Below are 16,190 nucleotides of genomic sequence, written 5' to 3' on the forward strand. Positions count from 1 at the left end.
AGGACTATGCAACGCCTTGGTTCTGTCCAAAACCTAGTTTTCATCATCCAGGTAGTTGGTTTCCCCATAGGCTTGAGTCCGAGGACTATGCAATGCCTTTGTTCTGTCCAAAACCTAGTTTTCCTCATCCAAGTAGTTGGTTTCCCCATAGGCTTGAGTCCGAGGACTATGCAATGCCTTGGTTCTGTCCAAAACCTAGTTTTCATCATCCAGGTAGTTGGTTTCCAAATAGGCTTGAGTCCGAGGACTATGCACTGCCTTGGTTCTATCCAAAACCTAGTTTTCCTCATCCAAGTAGTTGGTTTCCCAATAGGCTTGTGTCCGAGGACTATGCAATGTCTTGGTTCTGTCCAAAACTTAGTTTTCCTCATCCAAGTAGTTGGTTTCCCCATAGGCTTGAGTCCGAGGATTATGCAATGCCTTGGTTCTGTCCAAAACCTAGTTTTCCTCATCCAACTAGTTGGTTTCCCCATAGGCTTGAGTCCGAAGACTATGCAATTCCTTGGTTCTGTCCAAAACCTAGTTTTCCTCATCCAAGTAGTTGGTTTCCCCATAGGCTTGAGTCCGAGGACTATGCAATGCCTTGGCTCTGTCCAAAACCTAGTTTTCCTCATCCAAGTAGTTGGTTTCCCCATAGGCTTGAGTCCGAGGACTATGCAATGCCTTGGTTCTGTTCAAAATCTAGTTTTCCTCATCCAAGTAGTTGGTTTCCCCATAGGCTTGAGTCCAAGGACTATGCAATGCCTTGGTTCTGTCCAAAACCTAGTTTTCCTAATCCAAGTAGTTGGTTTCCCCATAGGCTTGAGTCCGAGGACTATACAATGCCTTGGTTCTGTCCAAAACCTAGTTTTCCTCATCCAAGTAGTTGGTTTCCCCATAGGCTTGAGTCCGAGGACTTGCATGCTTGGTTCTGTCCAAACATCTAATTTTCTCATCCAAGTAGCTGGTTTCCCCAATAGGCTTGAGTCAAGGACTATGCAATGCTTGGTTTGTCCAAGAACCTTAATTTTCTCATACCAAGTAGTTGGTTTCCCCATAGGCTAAGTTCGGGAGGATTTATGCAATGCCTTGGTTTGTCCAAAACATAGTTTTCCCTCATACAGTCATTGGTTTCCCCATAGGGCTTGAAGTCCGAGACTATGCAATGCCTTGGTTTTCTGTCCAAAACCTAGTTTTTTCCTCATCCAAGTAGTTGGTTTCCCCATAGGCTTGAGTCCGAGGACTATGCAATGCCTTGGTTCTATCCAAAACCTAGTTTTCCTCCTCCAAGTAGTTGGTTTCCCCATTGGCTTGAGTCCGAGGACTATACAATGCCTTGGTTCTGTCCAAAACCTAGTTTTCCTCATCCAAGTAGTTGGTTTGCCCATAGGCTTGAGTCCGAGGACTATGCAATGCCTTGGTTCTGTCCAAAACCTAGTTTTCCTCATCCAAGTAGTTGGTTTCCCCATAGGCTTGAGTCCGAGGAGTATGCAATGCCTTGGTTCTGTCCAAAACCTAGTTTTCCTCATCCAAGTAGTTGGTTTCCCCATAGGGTTGAGTCCGAGGACTATGCAATGCCTTGGTTCTGCCCAAAACTTAGTTTTCCTCATCCAAGTTGTTGGTTTCCCCATAGGCTTGAGTCCGAGGACTATGCAATGCCTTGGTTCTGTCCAAAACCTTGTTTTCCTCATCCAAGTAGTTGGTTTCCCCATAGGCTTGAGTCCGAGGACTATGCAATGCCTTGGTTCTGTCCAAAACCTAGTTTTCCTCATCCAAGTAGTTGGTTTCCCATAGGCTTGAGTCCGAAGACTATGCAATGCCTTGGTTCTGTCCAAAACCTAGTTTTCCTCATCCAAGTAGTTGGTTTCCCCATAGGCTTGAGTCCGAGGACTATGCAATGCCTTGGTTCTGTCCAAAACCTAGTTTTCCTCATCCAAGTAGTTGGTTTCCCCATAGGCTTGAGTCCGAGGACTATGCAATGCCTTGGTTCTGTCCAAAACCTAGTTTTCCTCATCCAAGTAGTAGGTTTCCCCGTAGGCTTGAGTCCGAGGACTATGCAATGCCTTGATTCTGTCCAAAACCTAGTTTTCCTCATCCAAGTAGTTGGTTTCCCCATAGGCTTGAGTCCGAGGACTATACAATGCCTTGGTTCTGTCCAAAACCTAGTTTTCCTCATCCAAGTAGTTGGTTTCCCCATAGGCTTGAGTCCGAGGACTATGCAATGCCTTGGTTCTGTCCAAAATCTAGTTTTCCTCATCCAAGTAGTTGGTTTCCCCATAGGCTTGAGTCCAAGGACTATGCAATGCCTTGGTTCTGTCCAAAACATAGTTTTCCTCATCCAAGTAGTTGGTTTCCCCATAGGCTTGAGTCCGAGGATTATGCAATGCCTTGGTTCTGTCCAAAACCTAGTTTTCCTCATCCAAGTAGTTGGTTTCCCCATAGGCTTGAGTCCGAGGACTATGCAATGCCTTGGTTCTGTGCAAAACCTAGTTTTCCTCATCCAAGTAGTTGGTTTCCGCATAGGCTTGAGTCCGAGGACTATGCAATGCCTTGGTTCTATCCAAAACCTAGTTTTCCTCCTCCAAGTAGTTGGTTTCCCCATAGGCTTGAGTCCGAGGACTATACAATGCCTTGGTTCTGTCCAAAACCTAGTTTTCCTCATCCAAGTAGTTGGTTTGCCCATAGGCTTGAGTCCGAGGACTATGCAATGCCTTGGTTCTGTCCAAAACCTAGTTTTCCTCATCCAAGTAGTTGGTTTCCCCATAGGCTTGAGTCCGAGGACTATGCAATGCCTTGGTTCTGTCCAAAACCTAGTTTTCCTCATCCAAGTAGTTGGTTTCCCCATAGGCTTGAGTCCGAGGACTATGCAATGCCTTGGTTCTGTCCAAAACCTAGTTTTCCTCATCCAAGTAGTTGGTTTCCCCATAGGCTTGAGTCCGAGGACTATGCAATGCCTTGGTTCTGTCCAAAACCTAGTTTTCCTCATCCAAGTAGTTGGTTTCCCCATAGGCTTGAGTCCGAGGACTATGCAATGCCTTGGTTCTGTCCAAAACCTAGTTTTCCTCATCCAAGTAGTTGGTTTCCCCATAGGCTTGAGTCCGAGGACTATGCAATGCCTTGGTTCTGTCCAAAACCTAGTTTTCCTCATCCAAGTAGTTGGTTTCCCCATAGGCTTGAGTCCGAGGACTATGCAATGCCTTGGTTCTGTCCAAAACCTAGTTTTCCTCATCCAAGTAGTTGGTTTCCCCATAGGCTTGAGTCCGAGGACTATGCAATGCCTTGGTTCTGTCCAAAACCTAGTTTTCATCATCCAGGTAGTTGGTTTTCTTGAGTCCGAGGACTATATGCCTTGGCAACCTAGTTTTCCTCATCCAAGTAGTTGGTTTCCCATAGGCTTGTGTCCGAGGACTATGCAATGCCTTGGTTCTGTCCAAAACCTAGTTTTCCTCATCCAAGTAGTTGGTTTCCCCATAGGCTTGAGTCCGAAGATTATGCAATCCTTGGTTCTGTCCAAAACCTAGTTTTCCTCATCCAAGTAGTTGGTTTCCCCATAGGCTTGAGTCCGAAGACTATGCAATTCCTTGGTTCTGTCCAAAACCTAGTTTTCCTCATCCAAGTAGTTGGTTTCCCCATAGGCTTGAGTCCGAGGACTATGCAATGCCTTGGTTCTGTCCAAAACCTAGTTTTCCTCATCCAAGTAGTTGGTTTCCCCATAGGCTTGAGTCCGAGGACTATGCAATGCCTTGGTTCTGTCCAAAACCTAGTTTTCCTCATCCAAGTAGTTGGTTTCCCCATAGGCTTGAGTCCGAAGGACTATGCAATGCCTTGGTTCTGTCCAAAACCTAGTTTTCCTCATCCAAGTAGTTTGGTTTCCCCGATAGGCTTGAGTCCGAGGACTATGCAATGCCTTGGTTCTGTCCAAAACCTAGTTTTCCTCATCCAAGTAGTTGGTTTGCCCATAGGCTTGAGTCCGAGGACTATGCAATGCCTTGGTTCTGTCCAAAACCTAGTTTTCCTCATCCAAGTAGTTGGTTTCCCCATAGGCTTGAGTCCAAGGACTATGCAATGTCTTGGTTCTGTCCAAAACTTAGTTTTCCTCATCCAAGTAGTTGGTTTCCCCATAGGCTTGAGTCCGAGGATTATGCAATGCCTTGGTTCTGTCCAAAACCTAGTTTTCCTCATCCAAGTAGTTGGTTTCCCCATAGGCTTGAGTCCGAGGACTATGCAATGCCTTGGTTCTGTCCAAAACCTAGTTTTCCTCATCCAAGTAGTTGGTTTTCCCCATAGGCTTGAGTCCGAGGACTATACAATGCCTTGATTCTGTCCAAAACCTAGTTTTCCTCATCCAAGTAGTTGGTTTCCCCATAGGCTTGAGTCCGAGGACATGCAATGCCTGGTTCTGTCCAAAGCCTAGTTTTCCTCATCCAGGTAGTTGGTTTCCCCATAGGCTTGAGTCCGAGGACTATGCAATGCCTTGGTTCTGTCCAAAACCTAGTTTTCCTCATCCAGGTAGTTGGTTTCCCCATAGGCTTGAGTCCGAGGACTATGCAATGCCTTGGTTCTGTCCAAAACCTAGTTTTCCTCATCCAGGTAGTTGGTTTCCCCATAGGCTTGAGTCCGAGGACTATGCAATGCCTTGGCTCTGTCCAAAACCTAGTTTTCCTCATCCAGGTAGTTGGTTTCCCCATAGGCTTGAGTCCGAGGACTATGCAATGCCTTGGTTCTGTCCAAAACCTAGTTTTCCTCATCCAGGTAGTTGGTTTCCCCATAGGCTTGAGTCCGTGGACCATGCAAGGCCTTGGTTCTGTCCAAAACTTACGATCTTTTTATGTACTTGTTTTGTTTTTCAACCACGAGCCCTTACGCCAGGGCGGGGAAAGTCGGCCTGAGGCTGGAAGCCCCTAGAGACGCCCGCGCCCTTAGCACTGCGAGGCGTAGCCCCTAGCAGAAGCTTACGTCGGAGCAACAACTATATGTCGCCGGAGACGGAGAAGATCCCAGGAATTTCTGCTTGGCGCGTGAGTTGATTCCACCGCCACCTGCGCCAGCGCGCAAGCTTTCCCACAGACGGCGCCAATTGTAAGGACACAATTCTCTAGCGGCCCAATAAGGATGTTGGGCTCGCGCATGAAAGATCCCTCACAATATGATTTGTAGAGAGAGTGGGCTTGAAAAGCTAGCCGTTGGTCACGGGGCGATGCCCGGTCCTGGTTTTAGAGGAGTTCGTGTAGAAAAAGAATTTGGGCTTGAACGTTTAAACTCTACGGCATCGCATCCTAGGGGATGGGCCTCCTCGGACTTGATCCGAGGACCATTGGGGTCTTACCTCGGTTACCCGACAATGGGTTTTTTCTGTAATCTCAGGTGTTGTTGAGATGTTCTCACCCAGATCCTCTCCCTCCCTTGGAGGTGGGATCCAGCCTCCTCTTCTAGGTTCACTTACTTTTTCTTTTATACTAGTTTACGTCCGCTATCCTTCGTCCACGTGTAGGGTCAGTCTTTACAAACACTGACATTTGTCCCATCAGTCCAATCCCGGAATTGTTGGGGATGGTTTGATAAAGCTGCAGAGTACGGCTCTGTCAGGCGCTGGGTCTTATCTGGAAGGGTAGTAAGGATAACCTCCCCAAGGTATCTTGGATCTCCTTACGAATTCGTCTCTATACCAGTTTCACCCCTTTGTTCTGGTGGGATTATGGATCTGCCGAGGACTACACTGTCCTCGGCTGCCTCCCAAAATTCTTTTGTGCTCTGCGTTGTAGAGCTTGGGCCACAGCTCTCCTCGGATTGGGCCTTCGGACTCTCTAAGGGCAAATGGGCCTGGTCCACGAATTGTTGGGCCCCACAGTTGTGTTTTGGGGGTATTTTGGTCATTTTTTGGGTTTCAATGATATTTTAGTCATTTTTTGGGTTTTGGGGGTATTTTGGTAATTTTTAGGTTTTGGGGGGTATTTTGGTCATTTTTTAAGTTTCGGGGGTATTTTGGTCATTTTTTGGGTTTTGATAGTATTTTGGTCATTTTTTTAAGTTTCAGGGGTATTTTAGTCATTTTTTAGAAATTTAGATTTTATGTTGTTTATTTAACTTTTAGATGGGTTTAGTGGGTATTAGTGGGATTATCCATTTAGACCCATCTAATTAAATAACCAAATGGGTCTTTACCCATTTAACCCAAATATTCAAATGGGTTGGGTTAAGACTTATCCAAATAAGATGGGTAATGGGTGAGTTCATGGATATAGATAAAAATTGTCACCCCTAAGTATTACCAATCATTGAGTCATAAACATTGTATTGAAATTGCAGGAGAGTACATGTTATGTTATTTCGTTCATTTTCTTTATTTGCTCTTACAAGACAAACCCATACCATAAGTGATATATTCATAATGAACACTTGGAAGAATAATTATAGTGTCATCCCCACATCTAACACTACAATTAATATTTTTTTAGGGAACATATGGTGCAAAATTAGACTCCAATTATAGATTCTAGTTAGATTTTCAAACCTATAAAAGAGAAATCTAAGGTTGAAAAAAAAAATAATGAAAGAAATAATTTTAATAGAAGAGTTTAATAGATAACATTATTTTCACATTTGAAATGGGAAATTTTTTTTTGATAAAATAAGTGCAAATTCCTATTGTAATAACTTATTTTTCTCTTGGAAAGCTTGTATATAAGGAATAAAATATAAGAATAATTACATAATGATTTCAAAAGACTAATATTTTTTTCCAGTTAAACTTTGAAATCACAAGTGCATTTAAGTTTATAGTATTTTGTGGGTTCCAGTTAATTCAACTGGTAAATTTTTTTATGGTTAAATAAGATATTTGAGATTCAATCCCTACTTAAACAAAAAACTGATTGATGTCTTCGTCTGATAATAAAGAACTATCATCAAGAGTGAATGCCATATTCTGAAACTCTCTAAAAAGAAGTTTATAGTATTTTAAAATATTATAATTTGATCATTATGTTATTCTATATTAATTAAAATATCATAACTCACAGATGTACTTAAGGTTTGTCAAACTAGTATAAATCTTTTCATGCAAATAGAATATGAAACTTTGATTTTTTTTAATTTAAAGAAAAAATTATAAATGAGTATTCATGGGTAAACAAGCACATAATAGATGAATGATGTATAACACATATGTGTTTTTTTGTGTGGATTTTCTATACTAAATATTGTATAGTATTTTTTTTTTTTTTTGAATAATAAATATTGTATAGTATTCATATGAATGGACTTTTATTATTCAAATTAATCTCAAGTACTTGCGTGCATGTGTATGCGTGCACATGTGCATTGCTTATAAATTTTCCTTATACCCTTGGAGTCAAATCCTCACTCCGTCATTGATTACATGTGCCTTCCAATTATCTACCTCTATGATAATGAACTATTGCATTTTCTTAAGGAGTGGATTTTCTATACTAAAATATTGCATAGTATTCATATGAATGGAATTTTATTATTCAAATTAATCTCAAGTACTTACGTGCAAGTGTGTGCACCCATATGTGCGTCACTTATAAGTTTACCTTGTCCCTTTAAAGTCAAATCCTGACTCTGTCACTGATTACGTATGCCTCCCAATTATTTCCTATGATAATGAACTATTGCATTTATTTAAAGGAGTGTATTGTTGTTCCAATATTTTGAAGAGATTAGAGATTTTTAATGAGTATTCATTCTTTTAGTGCAAGCCTAGATTAAAACCCAAATCTGATATAACTTTTTAGCTTTATGCAAGCTTCTCTTTTTACCAAGAACAAAAATTCTTTCCCAAGTCATTCTCTCTTGGTCATGTCAATTTATTGACCTTACACCCTCGTCATCTTCTCAGTCTTCCACTCTCTCTATCTATTATGAAACCCGAATTCCTTATATTTCTCACCATGTTACCAACCAATTAAAAAAAGAAAGTCCAATACGGTTAGCTAGAAAAATGGCTTTGAAAAGTATAGCTTGGAGTTGAAAAGTTGCATGATGAGACAAGGTCTCTCTTGAAAATGAACAGACAGGCCAAAGATATCAAGGTTCTGGATGAGAAGGGATTTAGGTGTTTGACTTTTGGGAGAGACTGATTTTTTGATTCTTAAGTAACATTGCTGTTTTGGGAATTTTAAACGTGAACGAAAAATTAACAAAACATCTATGCTTTGGACAGAACCATCCAAACTGTTCTGACCCGCAAATGGTTCTACAAATTTACCTGTTGAGCCATTGAGTTAAGAATTTTAACAATAATTTGACTAGAACAGTTTTAGGGGGTGTGTGTTGAACCATTACAATGATTACAGAGACCAGCTCATGGTCGGCGGTCCAGGCCGTTAGATTTTTCAAACACTGGTCCTAACATATTAAAGGCCGCTTTTGAACCTTTCTTAGAAAGTTGGAGTGGCATGCACGAAAGTTTTTTTTAGAAAGCTAACATCAAAAACCTGTAAATCAATCACTCAAAGCAAGGAAGCTGCATTGAGGACAAAACTGAGGCCAACCTAAACCTGTCTGATGCATGCTGATTTGAGAAACCATAAAGTAAAACTATTAGGCTACTAATAAGGTTATTATCTCACTATAAATGAAATCATCTGCTGCAATAATAGAAAACCAGAACCCGGCTCTCGCTTACTCAAAACAAAAAAAAAATCCCCGCATCAAGGAAAGACAAGGTGAAATTCGTATCAAAATCTTTCTTGATAAAATTCTTGTAACAAGTGTCTAATTTTTCTGTACTAAAAAAACGCTAATTTACATTGGATAACTCGATTGATACAACAGAACAAAATACAACATGTTAGAAAAAATCTATCCTTCGGATAGCAAACAATAAAAATCCGGCAACTAAGAGAGATACTCTGAAGCAGCCTAAAGAATAGGATACTTTACAAAAGAAAAGAATATGCAAAAAGGAACAAAATCATCTTGTCATCTCCGTTGAGGACCCAGGATAGCACTCATTTCTATTTGTACATCTCCAACCTCCCTCAGATTCCCAAACTTCTCAGCTTCTCTTGCGATCTGAACATCGCAAGGACTATAATATTGATAAAGGTATTTTACAACAAAACGAGGAATTAGGCCTACTATGACACTTGCAAGCAAGCATAACCAAAACGTTGCAGTTTTCGCGACATCAAAAATTGCCCTGTCAAAGCACATTGGAGTTGCAAACATCAATCTCTATTTGAAAAGGGGAAATTTCACAAATTTAGAGGGTTTTTCAGTCATGATTTCTATTTTCTCTTTGGTCAGAATCACAGAACTGACATTCAACACATGATGTGGGAAGCACAAAGAAACATTTATTTTTATTTAGTTTTATTTTATTTTCAAATTCAATTGTATTTTTATAAGGTTATTAGTATTTTTTTTTAATTAAATTTCCTAGCCAATGTTATCTTTGTAATTCAATATTTGAGTTTTCCTTAATTTCCTAGTCAATGTCATTTTTGTAATTCAAAATTTGAGTTTTCCCAAGTATAATATTGTAAGTTAGAATTAGGTTTAGTCCTAATAGTCTATATAGGCATTTTATTGTACTCCTATTAAGACAGCTTACAGTTTGAATGATGAATTAAATTTCTATTGGAAATTTTCCAATGGTCTAGCATTGACCTTAGCCATCCCTAGGTGCTGACTCCTACAGGGGTCTCTCTAGTGTTGACTTCAAGCAAAGCCTAGGTGCTTGACTCCTAGGTTATCAATTCTTTATTTTTCAATTCTTTAATTATCGTGTTGCATTGTTTTGATTTTTTCCTACATCAAATTGTTAAGAACTATGTTCATAGTTCAACAAAATGAGTATGCGTAACTTTTATTGTTAACAACTGTGTTCTTAGTTTAACAAAATGAGTACACGTGTTGACTTTCTTTTTGATAAGTGAATATACACGTATTCAGAAAAAAGAGTGAGTATACACTTAATTATGTACTTTTAGAAAGAAAGATGGTGTATAAGATAAGAGCGCTTACCAGTAACCAATAAGAGAGGGTAAAGCATCAATGACAGTGACACAAATGAAAGTAGCAATTATAGAACCCCAAATGACTGCATGAGTAGTCCAAGTCCACCTGATAACGTCAATGGCCAAGTGTAGATTAACCAATATAACCACTGCAAGTATCCAAAGATCTCCTAGACTTGATATATCAATGCTACTACCCCAATATGCTAAGAGAGGGATAAAGAAGATAGCTGCACTTTGCCAGAGAGTGTCAACCATTGTTAACCAAAACAACTTTGCGTTGTAGCACTCATGCCTTTGCCCAGCCCCATAAAGCTGAGGATACTTTAGAAGAGTCCTCCTACTTAGGTCCTTGTCAAGAATTCCAACAACAATAGTAGGCAATGAAGTATAGATTATAGAATACAACATGCTGCTCCATTCACTAATTGCAGTTGTCAAGGTGAAAGCAGTACAGAGCACAAACCTACACAGAGCATGTGGAACATTAGCAATTGAGATGATAAGAAAATATAGATTTGATTAATTAGGTTAAACTGTCTTCTTCTTTTTTTAAGAAGTTCAATTTGAACCAACTTCCCTAGGTAGTAATTCAAATTTGAATTACAAAATCATATGATAATTTTGGGGAGACATCTAGATTTGACTACAAGAAGAATCAAAATTAAATTTATCTTCAGCTATATAACTTCTAGCTCAAAAGGTAGTAAAATAAAAGACCTAGTAAGCATGATTGGAAACACAACCTTACAAAACAACCCTTCCCTGAAAAGAGAGAGAGAGAAAGTAAGAGAGCCAAAACATTGTTCAGGCTCATGTGGAGACTGAAATCAAGGGCTGCATAACAAACTCCAATAGATTTAACCAGCTAACTCGTATGCATATTCATGAATACAGAATCATTATAAAGCAGAAATCAAAGCATAAACAATTGCGAAAATCGTACTCACCAAAATAATAAAAAAACCATCACTGCATTCCTGTAAAAGTTATATAATATCATGTAGCCCATCCGCTGGTAATTCCAATGCCCATGGACCAATAAAAGGTGAACTAAGAACCTGAACTGCCCCATCGCAAAATCTGATGCCATTACAGCTTGCCTACCCTCTTGGCCACTGATTCCAATTCCCACATCAGCCATTTGGATCATTGAAACATCATTGGCACCTGTTAGTGATCCAAGTAGAATTTCAGTAATAAACATCAGTACGTAAGCAGTAACAAGTGCGTTCTATTTTCTATATGTTTGAGAGCATAAGATACAGATCTAACGTACCATCCCCAATGGCAAGTGTCATGTCAGCAGTCCTGTTCTTCACAAGGGCTACTATTCCAGCCTTTTGCAATGGAGCCACTCGACAACATAGCACCACAGAACATTTACTAGCCAGTTGAAAGAGCTGCAACTCAAAATGAGTAAGCTACATCAGCATATGAGGCATCACCAAGAACTAGAAAAGAAAAGGACAACCATGTAGGTTTACAAATGCTTACCTGTTCTTCAAGTTCACTGTCAAGAATATAAACAAGGCTGGTACCATCAATAATCAAGGCCACTGGAGTTGGACTAGCTTCAGAACTTCCTCCGGTATTGTCTGTGACCCCATTAACAGTCATGAGCTTCTTAGACATGACAATGGCATCTTCCAAACTCTTTCTACATGACTCTTTAGAATTGTTATTAATTACTATCTGGGTCATCTTGCTTGTCAGGAGCTTGGAGGAGTACCCAATTGATATGGCAGTTTCTTGCTTGTCCCCAGTCAAAACCCATACTTTAACCCCTGCTATTCTGAGAGATTCTATGGCTTCTGGCACCCCTTGTTGCAGTTTATCTTCAATAGCAGAGGCACCCAGTATGCACAGATTGTTCTCAACAGCACTAGCAACCTTTCGAAGCAAAGCAGCTCTACCAATTACAGCAGTGCTTGCTTCCTCAAAGGAAGAATGCCACCGCTCGAATTCTGAAGCACTCAGCTGCCGCATCCCAACAACAAGTGTCCTCAAACCCAGTGAGGAGTAATCATGAAGATGGGATTCAGTTGCACGCAGTATGTTCATGTTCAAAGATTTATCTATCACACCAAACATGGATGTGTCAGCACCTTTAACAAAGACTTTCACACTCTTGTCAGGGCAGCCCAATATAACTGACATCCTCTTCCGATCACTATCAAACTCATGCAAACCCAAAACATTGAACCTGCAGTTGCCATGATGGAGAAATTCATTAAAGAAGATATAATAAGGTTTTACCTCTTAAAAGAAGCTACCTCTGAATGTGATAAGATAATCACTTGAAAGAGCAAGCAAGTATTATTACTACTTAAACCACTGCAACCACTATCACCCCACAGTTACTTTAGTGTCACCTATCACCCCCATCCTCCTCTCACCTTCATGTTTACACTGCTATATGATTGAAACAATTTTTTTTTTTTTTTTAAGTACTGACACAATGCATAACTGAGAGAATTGTTCTACACAGAATTTACCTTTAGATGTCAACATCGTACTGAAGTGGAATTTTGAAACCACTAAAATATAACCCTAAATTCTTTCCTACCTGTTCAAAAGCAGCCAAAAAATTGGCAGCCACACTGCCAATGCTGCTCTAACAATATTAGAGCCACAAAGCCACTTCACTAATCAATTGGTGGGGTGGTCCTAGTGGAAGAATTGGTGCTAAAGAGAAGTTTAGGGAAAAGAAAGGGACAATAGCAGCACATCAAATTACCTTTGCCTTTCTCCTTGAATATCGATAACTATATAGCCAGAGGTTCGTTCTATAAGCATAAAACCGTAGGCAGCAGCAGCATACACCAATGCTTGTTCATCAGGAGACTCCCCTTGGTAATCTATCATCTTCTCAGTAGGATCAGACGTGTCTGTAACAAGAGGCACAATTGTATTGCATGCAGCTAATGCAAGGAAGAAATCATAAACATGTCTGCCTTCTTTTGTGTCATTTCTTCTTTCTGATAATTGTAAAAGTTCTGGGTCAGTCTTGACGTTCATCTTTGGCTTTATGACCTTCCCCTCCACTGATACCAAGTAAGGCAAATATAAGATGAAATTGTTATGCTGTGACAAATCAGAAATACTAAATATTATAAAAAAATATGGTATTACCTTGAACAGAGTATCCAACTGGCTCAATTTGAGACTTAGCACCACTGTAATCTACTCCCCATATGCTTACACGTTGAAATTCCATCTTGTTCTCTGTGAGTGTACCAGTTTTATCTGAGAATACATATTTTATTTGTCCTAAATCTTCATTTATATTCAAAGACCTGCACTGAAATCTTGAATTTGATGCCTCATCATACATTTTGGTATCTCGGATCATGAAGTAAGCCTGACCAACACGAACAAGCTCCATGGAAATGTATAGAGAAATTGGGATCATGATCTGGAACACAATAACTGACATGAGGAATGTGAATAAAATCTCCAATCCCACATTATAATAGTTATAGTCTTCCCCCGCAGAATCCTTTTTTCTGTAATAAGGTAAGTAATTTAATTCGTTCTTGTGGCGCAGCAACCAAGCAAGGGCACAGGCAGAGACAATAGTACACAAAGTAATAAGAAACAAAGAGAGTATTATGATCTCAATGTTCATATGGGTCTCAAGCCGACTCCTCTTAGATGGAGCTCCTGAGTTGTTGAGCATAGCTTTGGTCTCACGCCCAGCATACACCGCAACCCCAATGCCCCATTCAGTATTCTTGAGCTCACAGCCTCGAAGAATAATATTAGACGGTCCAAGTGACAGCCTCTTCCCATCAACTTCCATGTTTGCATGAAAACCATAAATATTCCTATTCGGTTTCTCACACTTAATCAATCCAGTAACTTTCTCCTTTTCAGGCATCTTAAATAGGGTCTCTTGTTTTGCATACCGAGTCTTCAAATTTGACTCCCCATCCAAATTAACTGTCTGCACATACGCAACTCCAGTCGGGTCACTAGTGGAGAGCAGCACCATATCACAAGGAAGAGTTTCGCCTGCATGAATTTTGATGATTTCACCAACTCTGATATCCTTCCATTTTTTTGGTTGGAACTGATTATTAACAAGAACAGATGCTAACCGGTTATTCTCAATTCTGTCTGACCTATGCCGTCTATAGTCCTCATAGGCATCTTTAATCGCCGTAACTGATAGAACAAAGGCCAACGGCAAAACTGAGACTCCCCGGCCAAAAACAGCCAGCTGGGGGAGCTGATTAAGTACAGCAATCACAAGGAAATATATGTATGCAACTCTATGAAATTGTTCAAAAATATTCTTTGGAAAAAAAGTAATAAACGAATACTTGGAAGTCCTTACGGAATTCCCAGCAAATTCAAACTTCTCATTTGTCTTCACAGGATCATTTATATAAATCAACCTTGCATCTTCATCACTAATTTCCTTCTGGGACGCACTAAGCCCTTCAGAATCAGCCCCTCTTGAGCCATGTCTCACCGGCTTGGACCCCAAATCAGCAAAAGTCACTTCCCTAATGGAATTCCCGCCTCCGCCCGAGGCCTTGGAATGAGTGGACAAAATACTTCTTCTTGATGAGGAGGAATTGAGTGTTCCTTCCACACTTGATGAATTCTCAGCTGGGTTTTTCGTTTCCATCCCGGAAAACGATACACGGCGGCCAGAATTGGATTTAAATAGATCTAACAAAACGGGTACAGTGAATAAATCTTGGGTATTAGGAACTCTAGGAGATGGAATCAAAAGGGGACGCTCAGAGGCCATGATCTGAGAGGATCAGAGACCTCCTGAGCTTTACAGAGTCAATAATCAACAAATTCATGAAAGACCCAGATGGTAATTTTCTATTTTGGTAATCACCCAGATGGTAATTTTAACCAAAGTTTACAAATTTTACAACAACAGCAACAGAAATTGAAGAAAACAAGTAAACCCCACAACTACAACACTGGTTGTATATAGGCAAAGAAAACAAAAACCAAACCAATCATAGGTGTTTAGATAACTATTGTACACAAAAGAATCTAGAGAAAGTGAGAAACTTTAAAGGTTGTTAGAACTTACTTTTGCTTGTATCCCGGGTCAGGTTAGAGAGAGAGGGAGAGTAATATAGGAGAAGAAAAAGAGAAATGAAATACGTAAGGTGTTTTTGTTGTGAGAAAAATGACAATGGTGGTTGTTATACAATGAGCTAGGACGCGTGTTTTTTAAAGACAACAAGGACGAATTGAACAAAGTCAAAGGCATTGTTTTGGAGAGAGAAGACGGAGAATGCAAAGAAAATTGGGGAAGAAGAAGTCTACAATTCGTAATGGGTGGCGACAGCAATAGCATCAACAACAACAACAAAAACAAAGTACCATTCTTTTTAAATAAATTAAAAAAAATTCTAATTTTGAATAAATAGTAATAATTAATACTAACTAATAGATAAGAAAGAGAAATATTCTTTTGTTTTGTGTCAAAAGGTCATGTGCGTGTTTGAGTAAAACCAGATATAAGAAAAGAGAAGTCTTTCCAGAGAGAGAGAGAGAGAGAGAGAGAGTTTTCAGACAAAGAAATATGTTAAATCATAAATGTTCTTCTAGAAGGTCGACTGTTGAACTGTTGTGGATTTTTTTTTTTTTTTTTATATTGTAATAATCAATTATAAACTAACTCTACAGTATTAGTATTTTGAATTGCTATTAAGAGGTGTCTGACTTTGACCAAGATCATGTGATGAAATGCAGATCTTGTTTGTTTCTTGGACGAGAAATGTATCTGTATTTCCCTCTTTTTGAACAAATTGAATTGAAATTCTCAAAATCTTTATTAGCAGTAGTAGTGCTTCCCATGCTCTTTCCTTTCTTTTTTTTTTTTCTTTTTTTTTTTTCATTATGATTTTTCTTGCTTTAATTCAACAACACACCAACGGTCTAGCACGCCTGCTTTGATGGCTTCTAGTGGTTGGACTAATTTGACTTTTTTTTTTTTTTTTTCCAATGACAGAAATATAGGCATACATGTTCACATAGTTAATTTTGTCTTAAATATTTTTTTTATTGATTTCTTTTTTGAAATGCCCTCAATCCATGTTAATAGGGATTTTGCTTTCTTTTTTTTTAATTCCATAGTTGAGGTTCCAGATGGTTTTATTATAATCACAAAAATTGTCAGAGTTACAAAGATCTTGGCATGTTAATAGGGAAGTTAGTGTCTTAATTTATTGGTAAAAAAAAAAA

The 16,190-nt window shown here is 39.4% G+C and overlaps 1 protein-coding gene across 2 annotated transcripts; it reads right to left on the reverse strand.

The window, feature by feature from the left end:
• Positions 1-8,670: 8,670 nt before the first annotated feature.
• Positions 8,671-15,469, reverse strand: LOC115986514 (phospholipid-transporting ATPase 1-like). Of its 2 annotated transcripts, XM_031109631.1 has the most exons (8): positions 14,069-14,215; positions 13,101-13,982; positions 12,706-13,012; positions 11,463-12,171; positions 11,245-11,368; positions 10,916-11,135; positions 9,973-10,431; positions 8,671-9,145 (listed from the first exon to the last, which is right to left on the reverse strand). In XM_031109631.1, exons 1-8 carry the CDS (start codon positions 14,118-14,120, stop codon positions 8,926-8,928), a joined length of 2,973 nt encoding a protein of 990 aa, XP_030965491.1. In that variant the 5' UTR covers positions 14,121-14,215; the 3' UTR covers positions 8,671-8,925. The 2 variants fall into 2 exon arrangements, with proteins under 2 accessions (XP_030965491.1, XP_030965490.1); XM_031109630.1 differs by having other exon boundaries at positions 13,101-15,469.
• Between the last annotated feature and the right edge of the window lie 721 nt (positions 15,470-16,190).

Source organism: Quercus lobata, chromosome 4, assembly GCF_001633185.2.
Source record: "Quercus lobata isolate SW786 chromosome 4, ValleyOak3.0 Primary Assembly, whole genome shotgun sequence".
Classification (NCBI taxonomy): domain Eukaryota; kingdom Viridiplantae; phylum Streptophyta; class Magnoliopsida; order Fagales; family Fagaceae; genus Quercus; species Quercus lobata.

Excerpts from the sequence above, each read along its gene's own strand:
- LOC115986514 (XM_031109630.1), bottom strand. The coding sequence starts at position 14,730 with ATGGCCTCTGAGCGTCCCCTTTTGATTCCATCTCCTAGAGTTCCTAAT. Across the intron at positions 12,172-12,705 it reads ATTCAAGGAGAAAGGCAAAG|GTTCAATGTTTTGGGTTTGC; the intron begins GTAATTTGATGT and ends TGGCAACTGCAG. Across the intron at positions 11,369-11,462 it reads ACAGTGAACTTGAAGAACAG|CTCTTTCAACTGGCTAGTAA; the intron begins GTAAGCATTTGT and ends TTTGAGTTGCAG.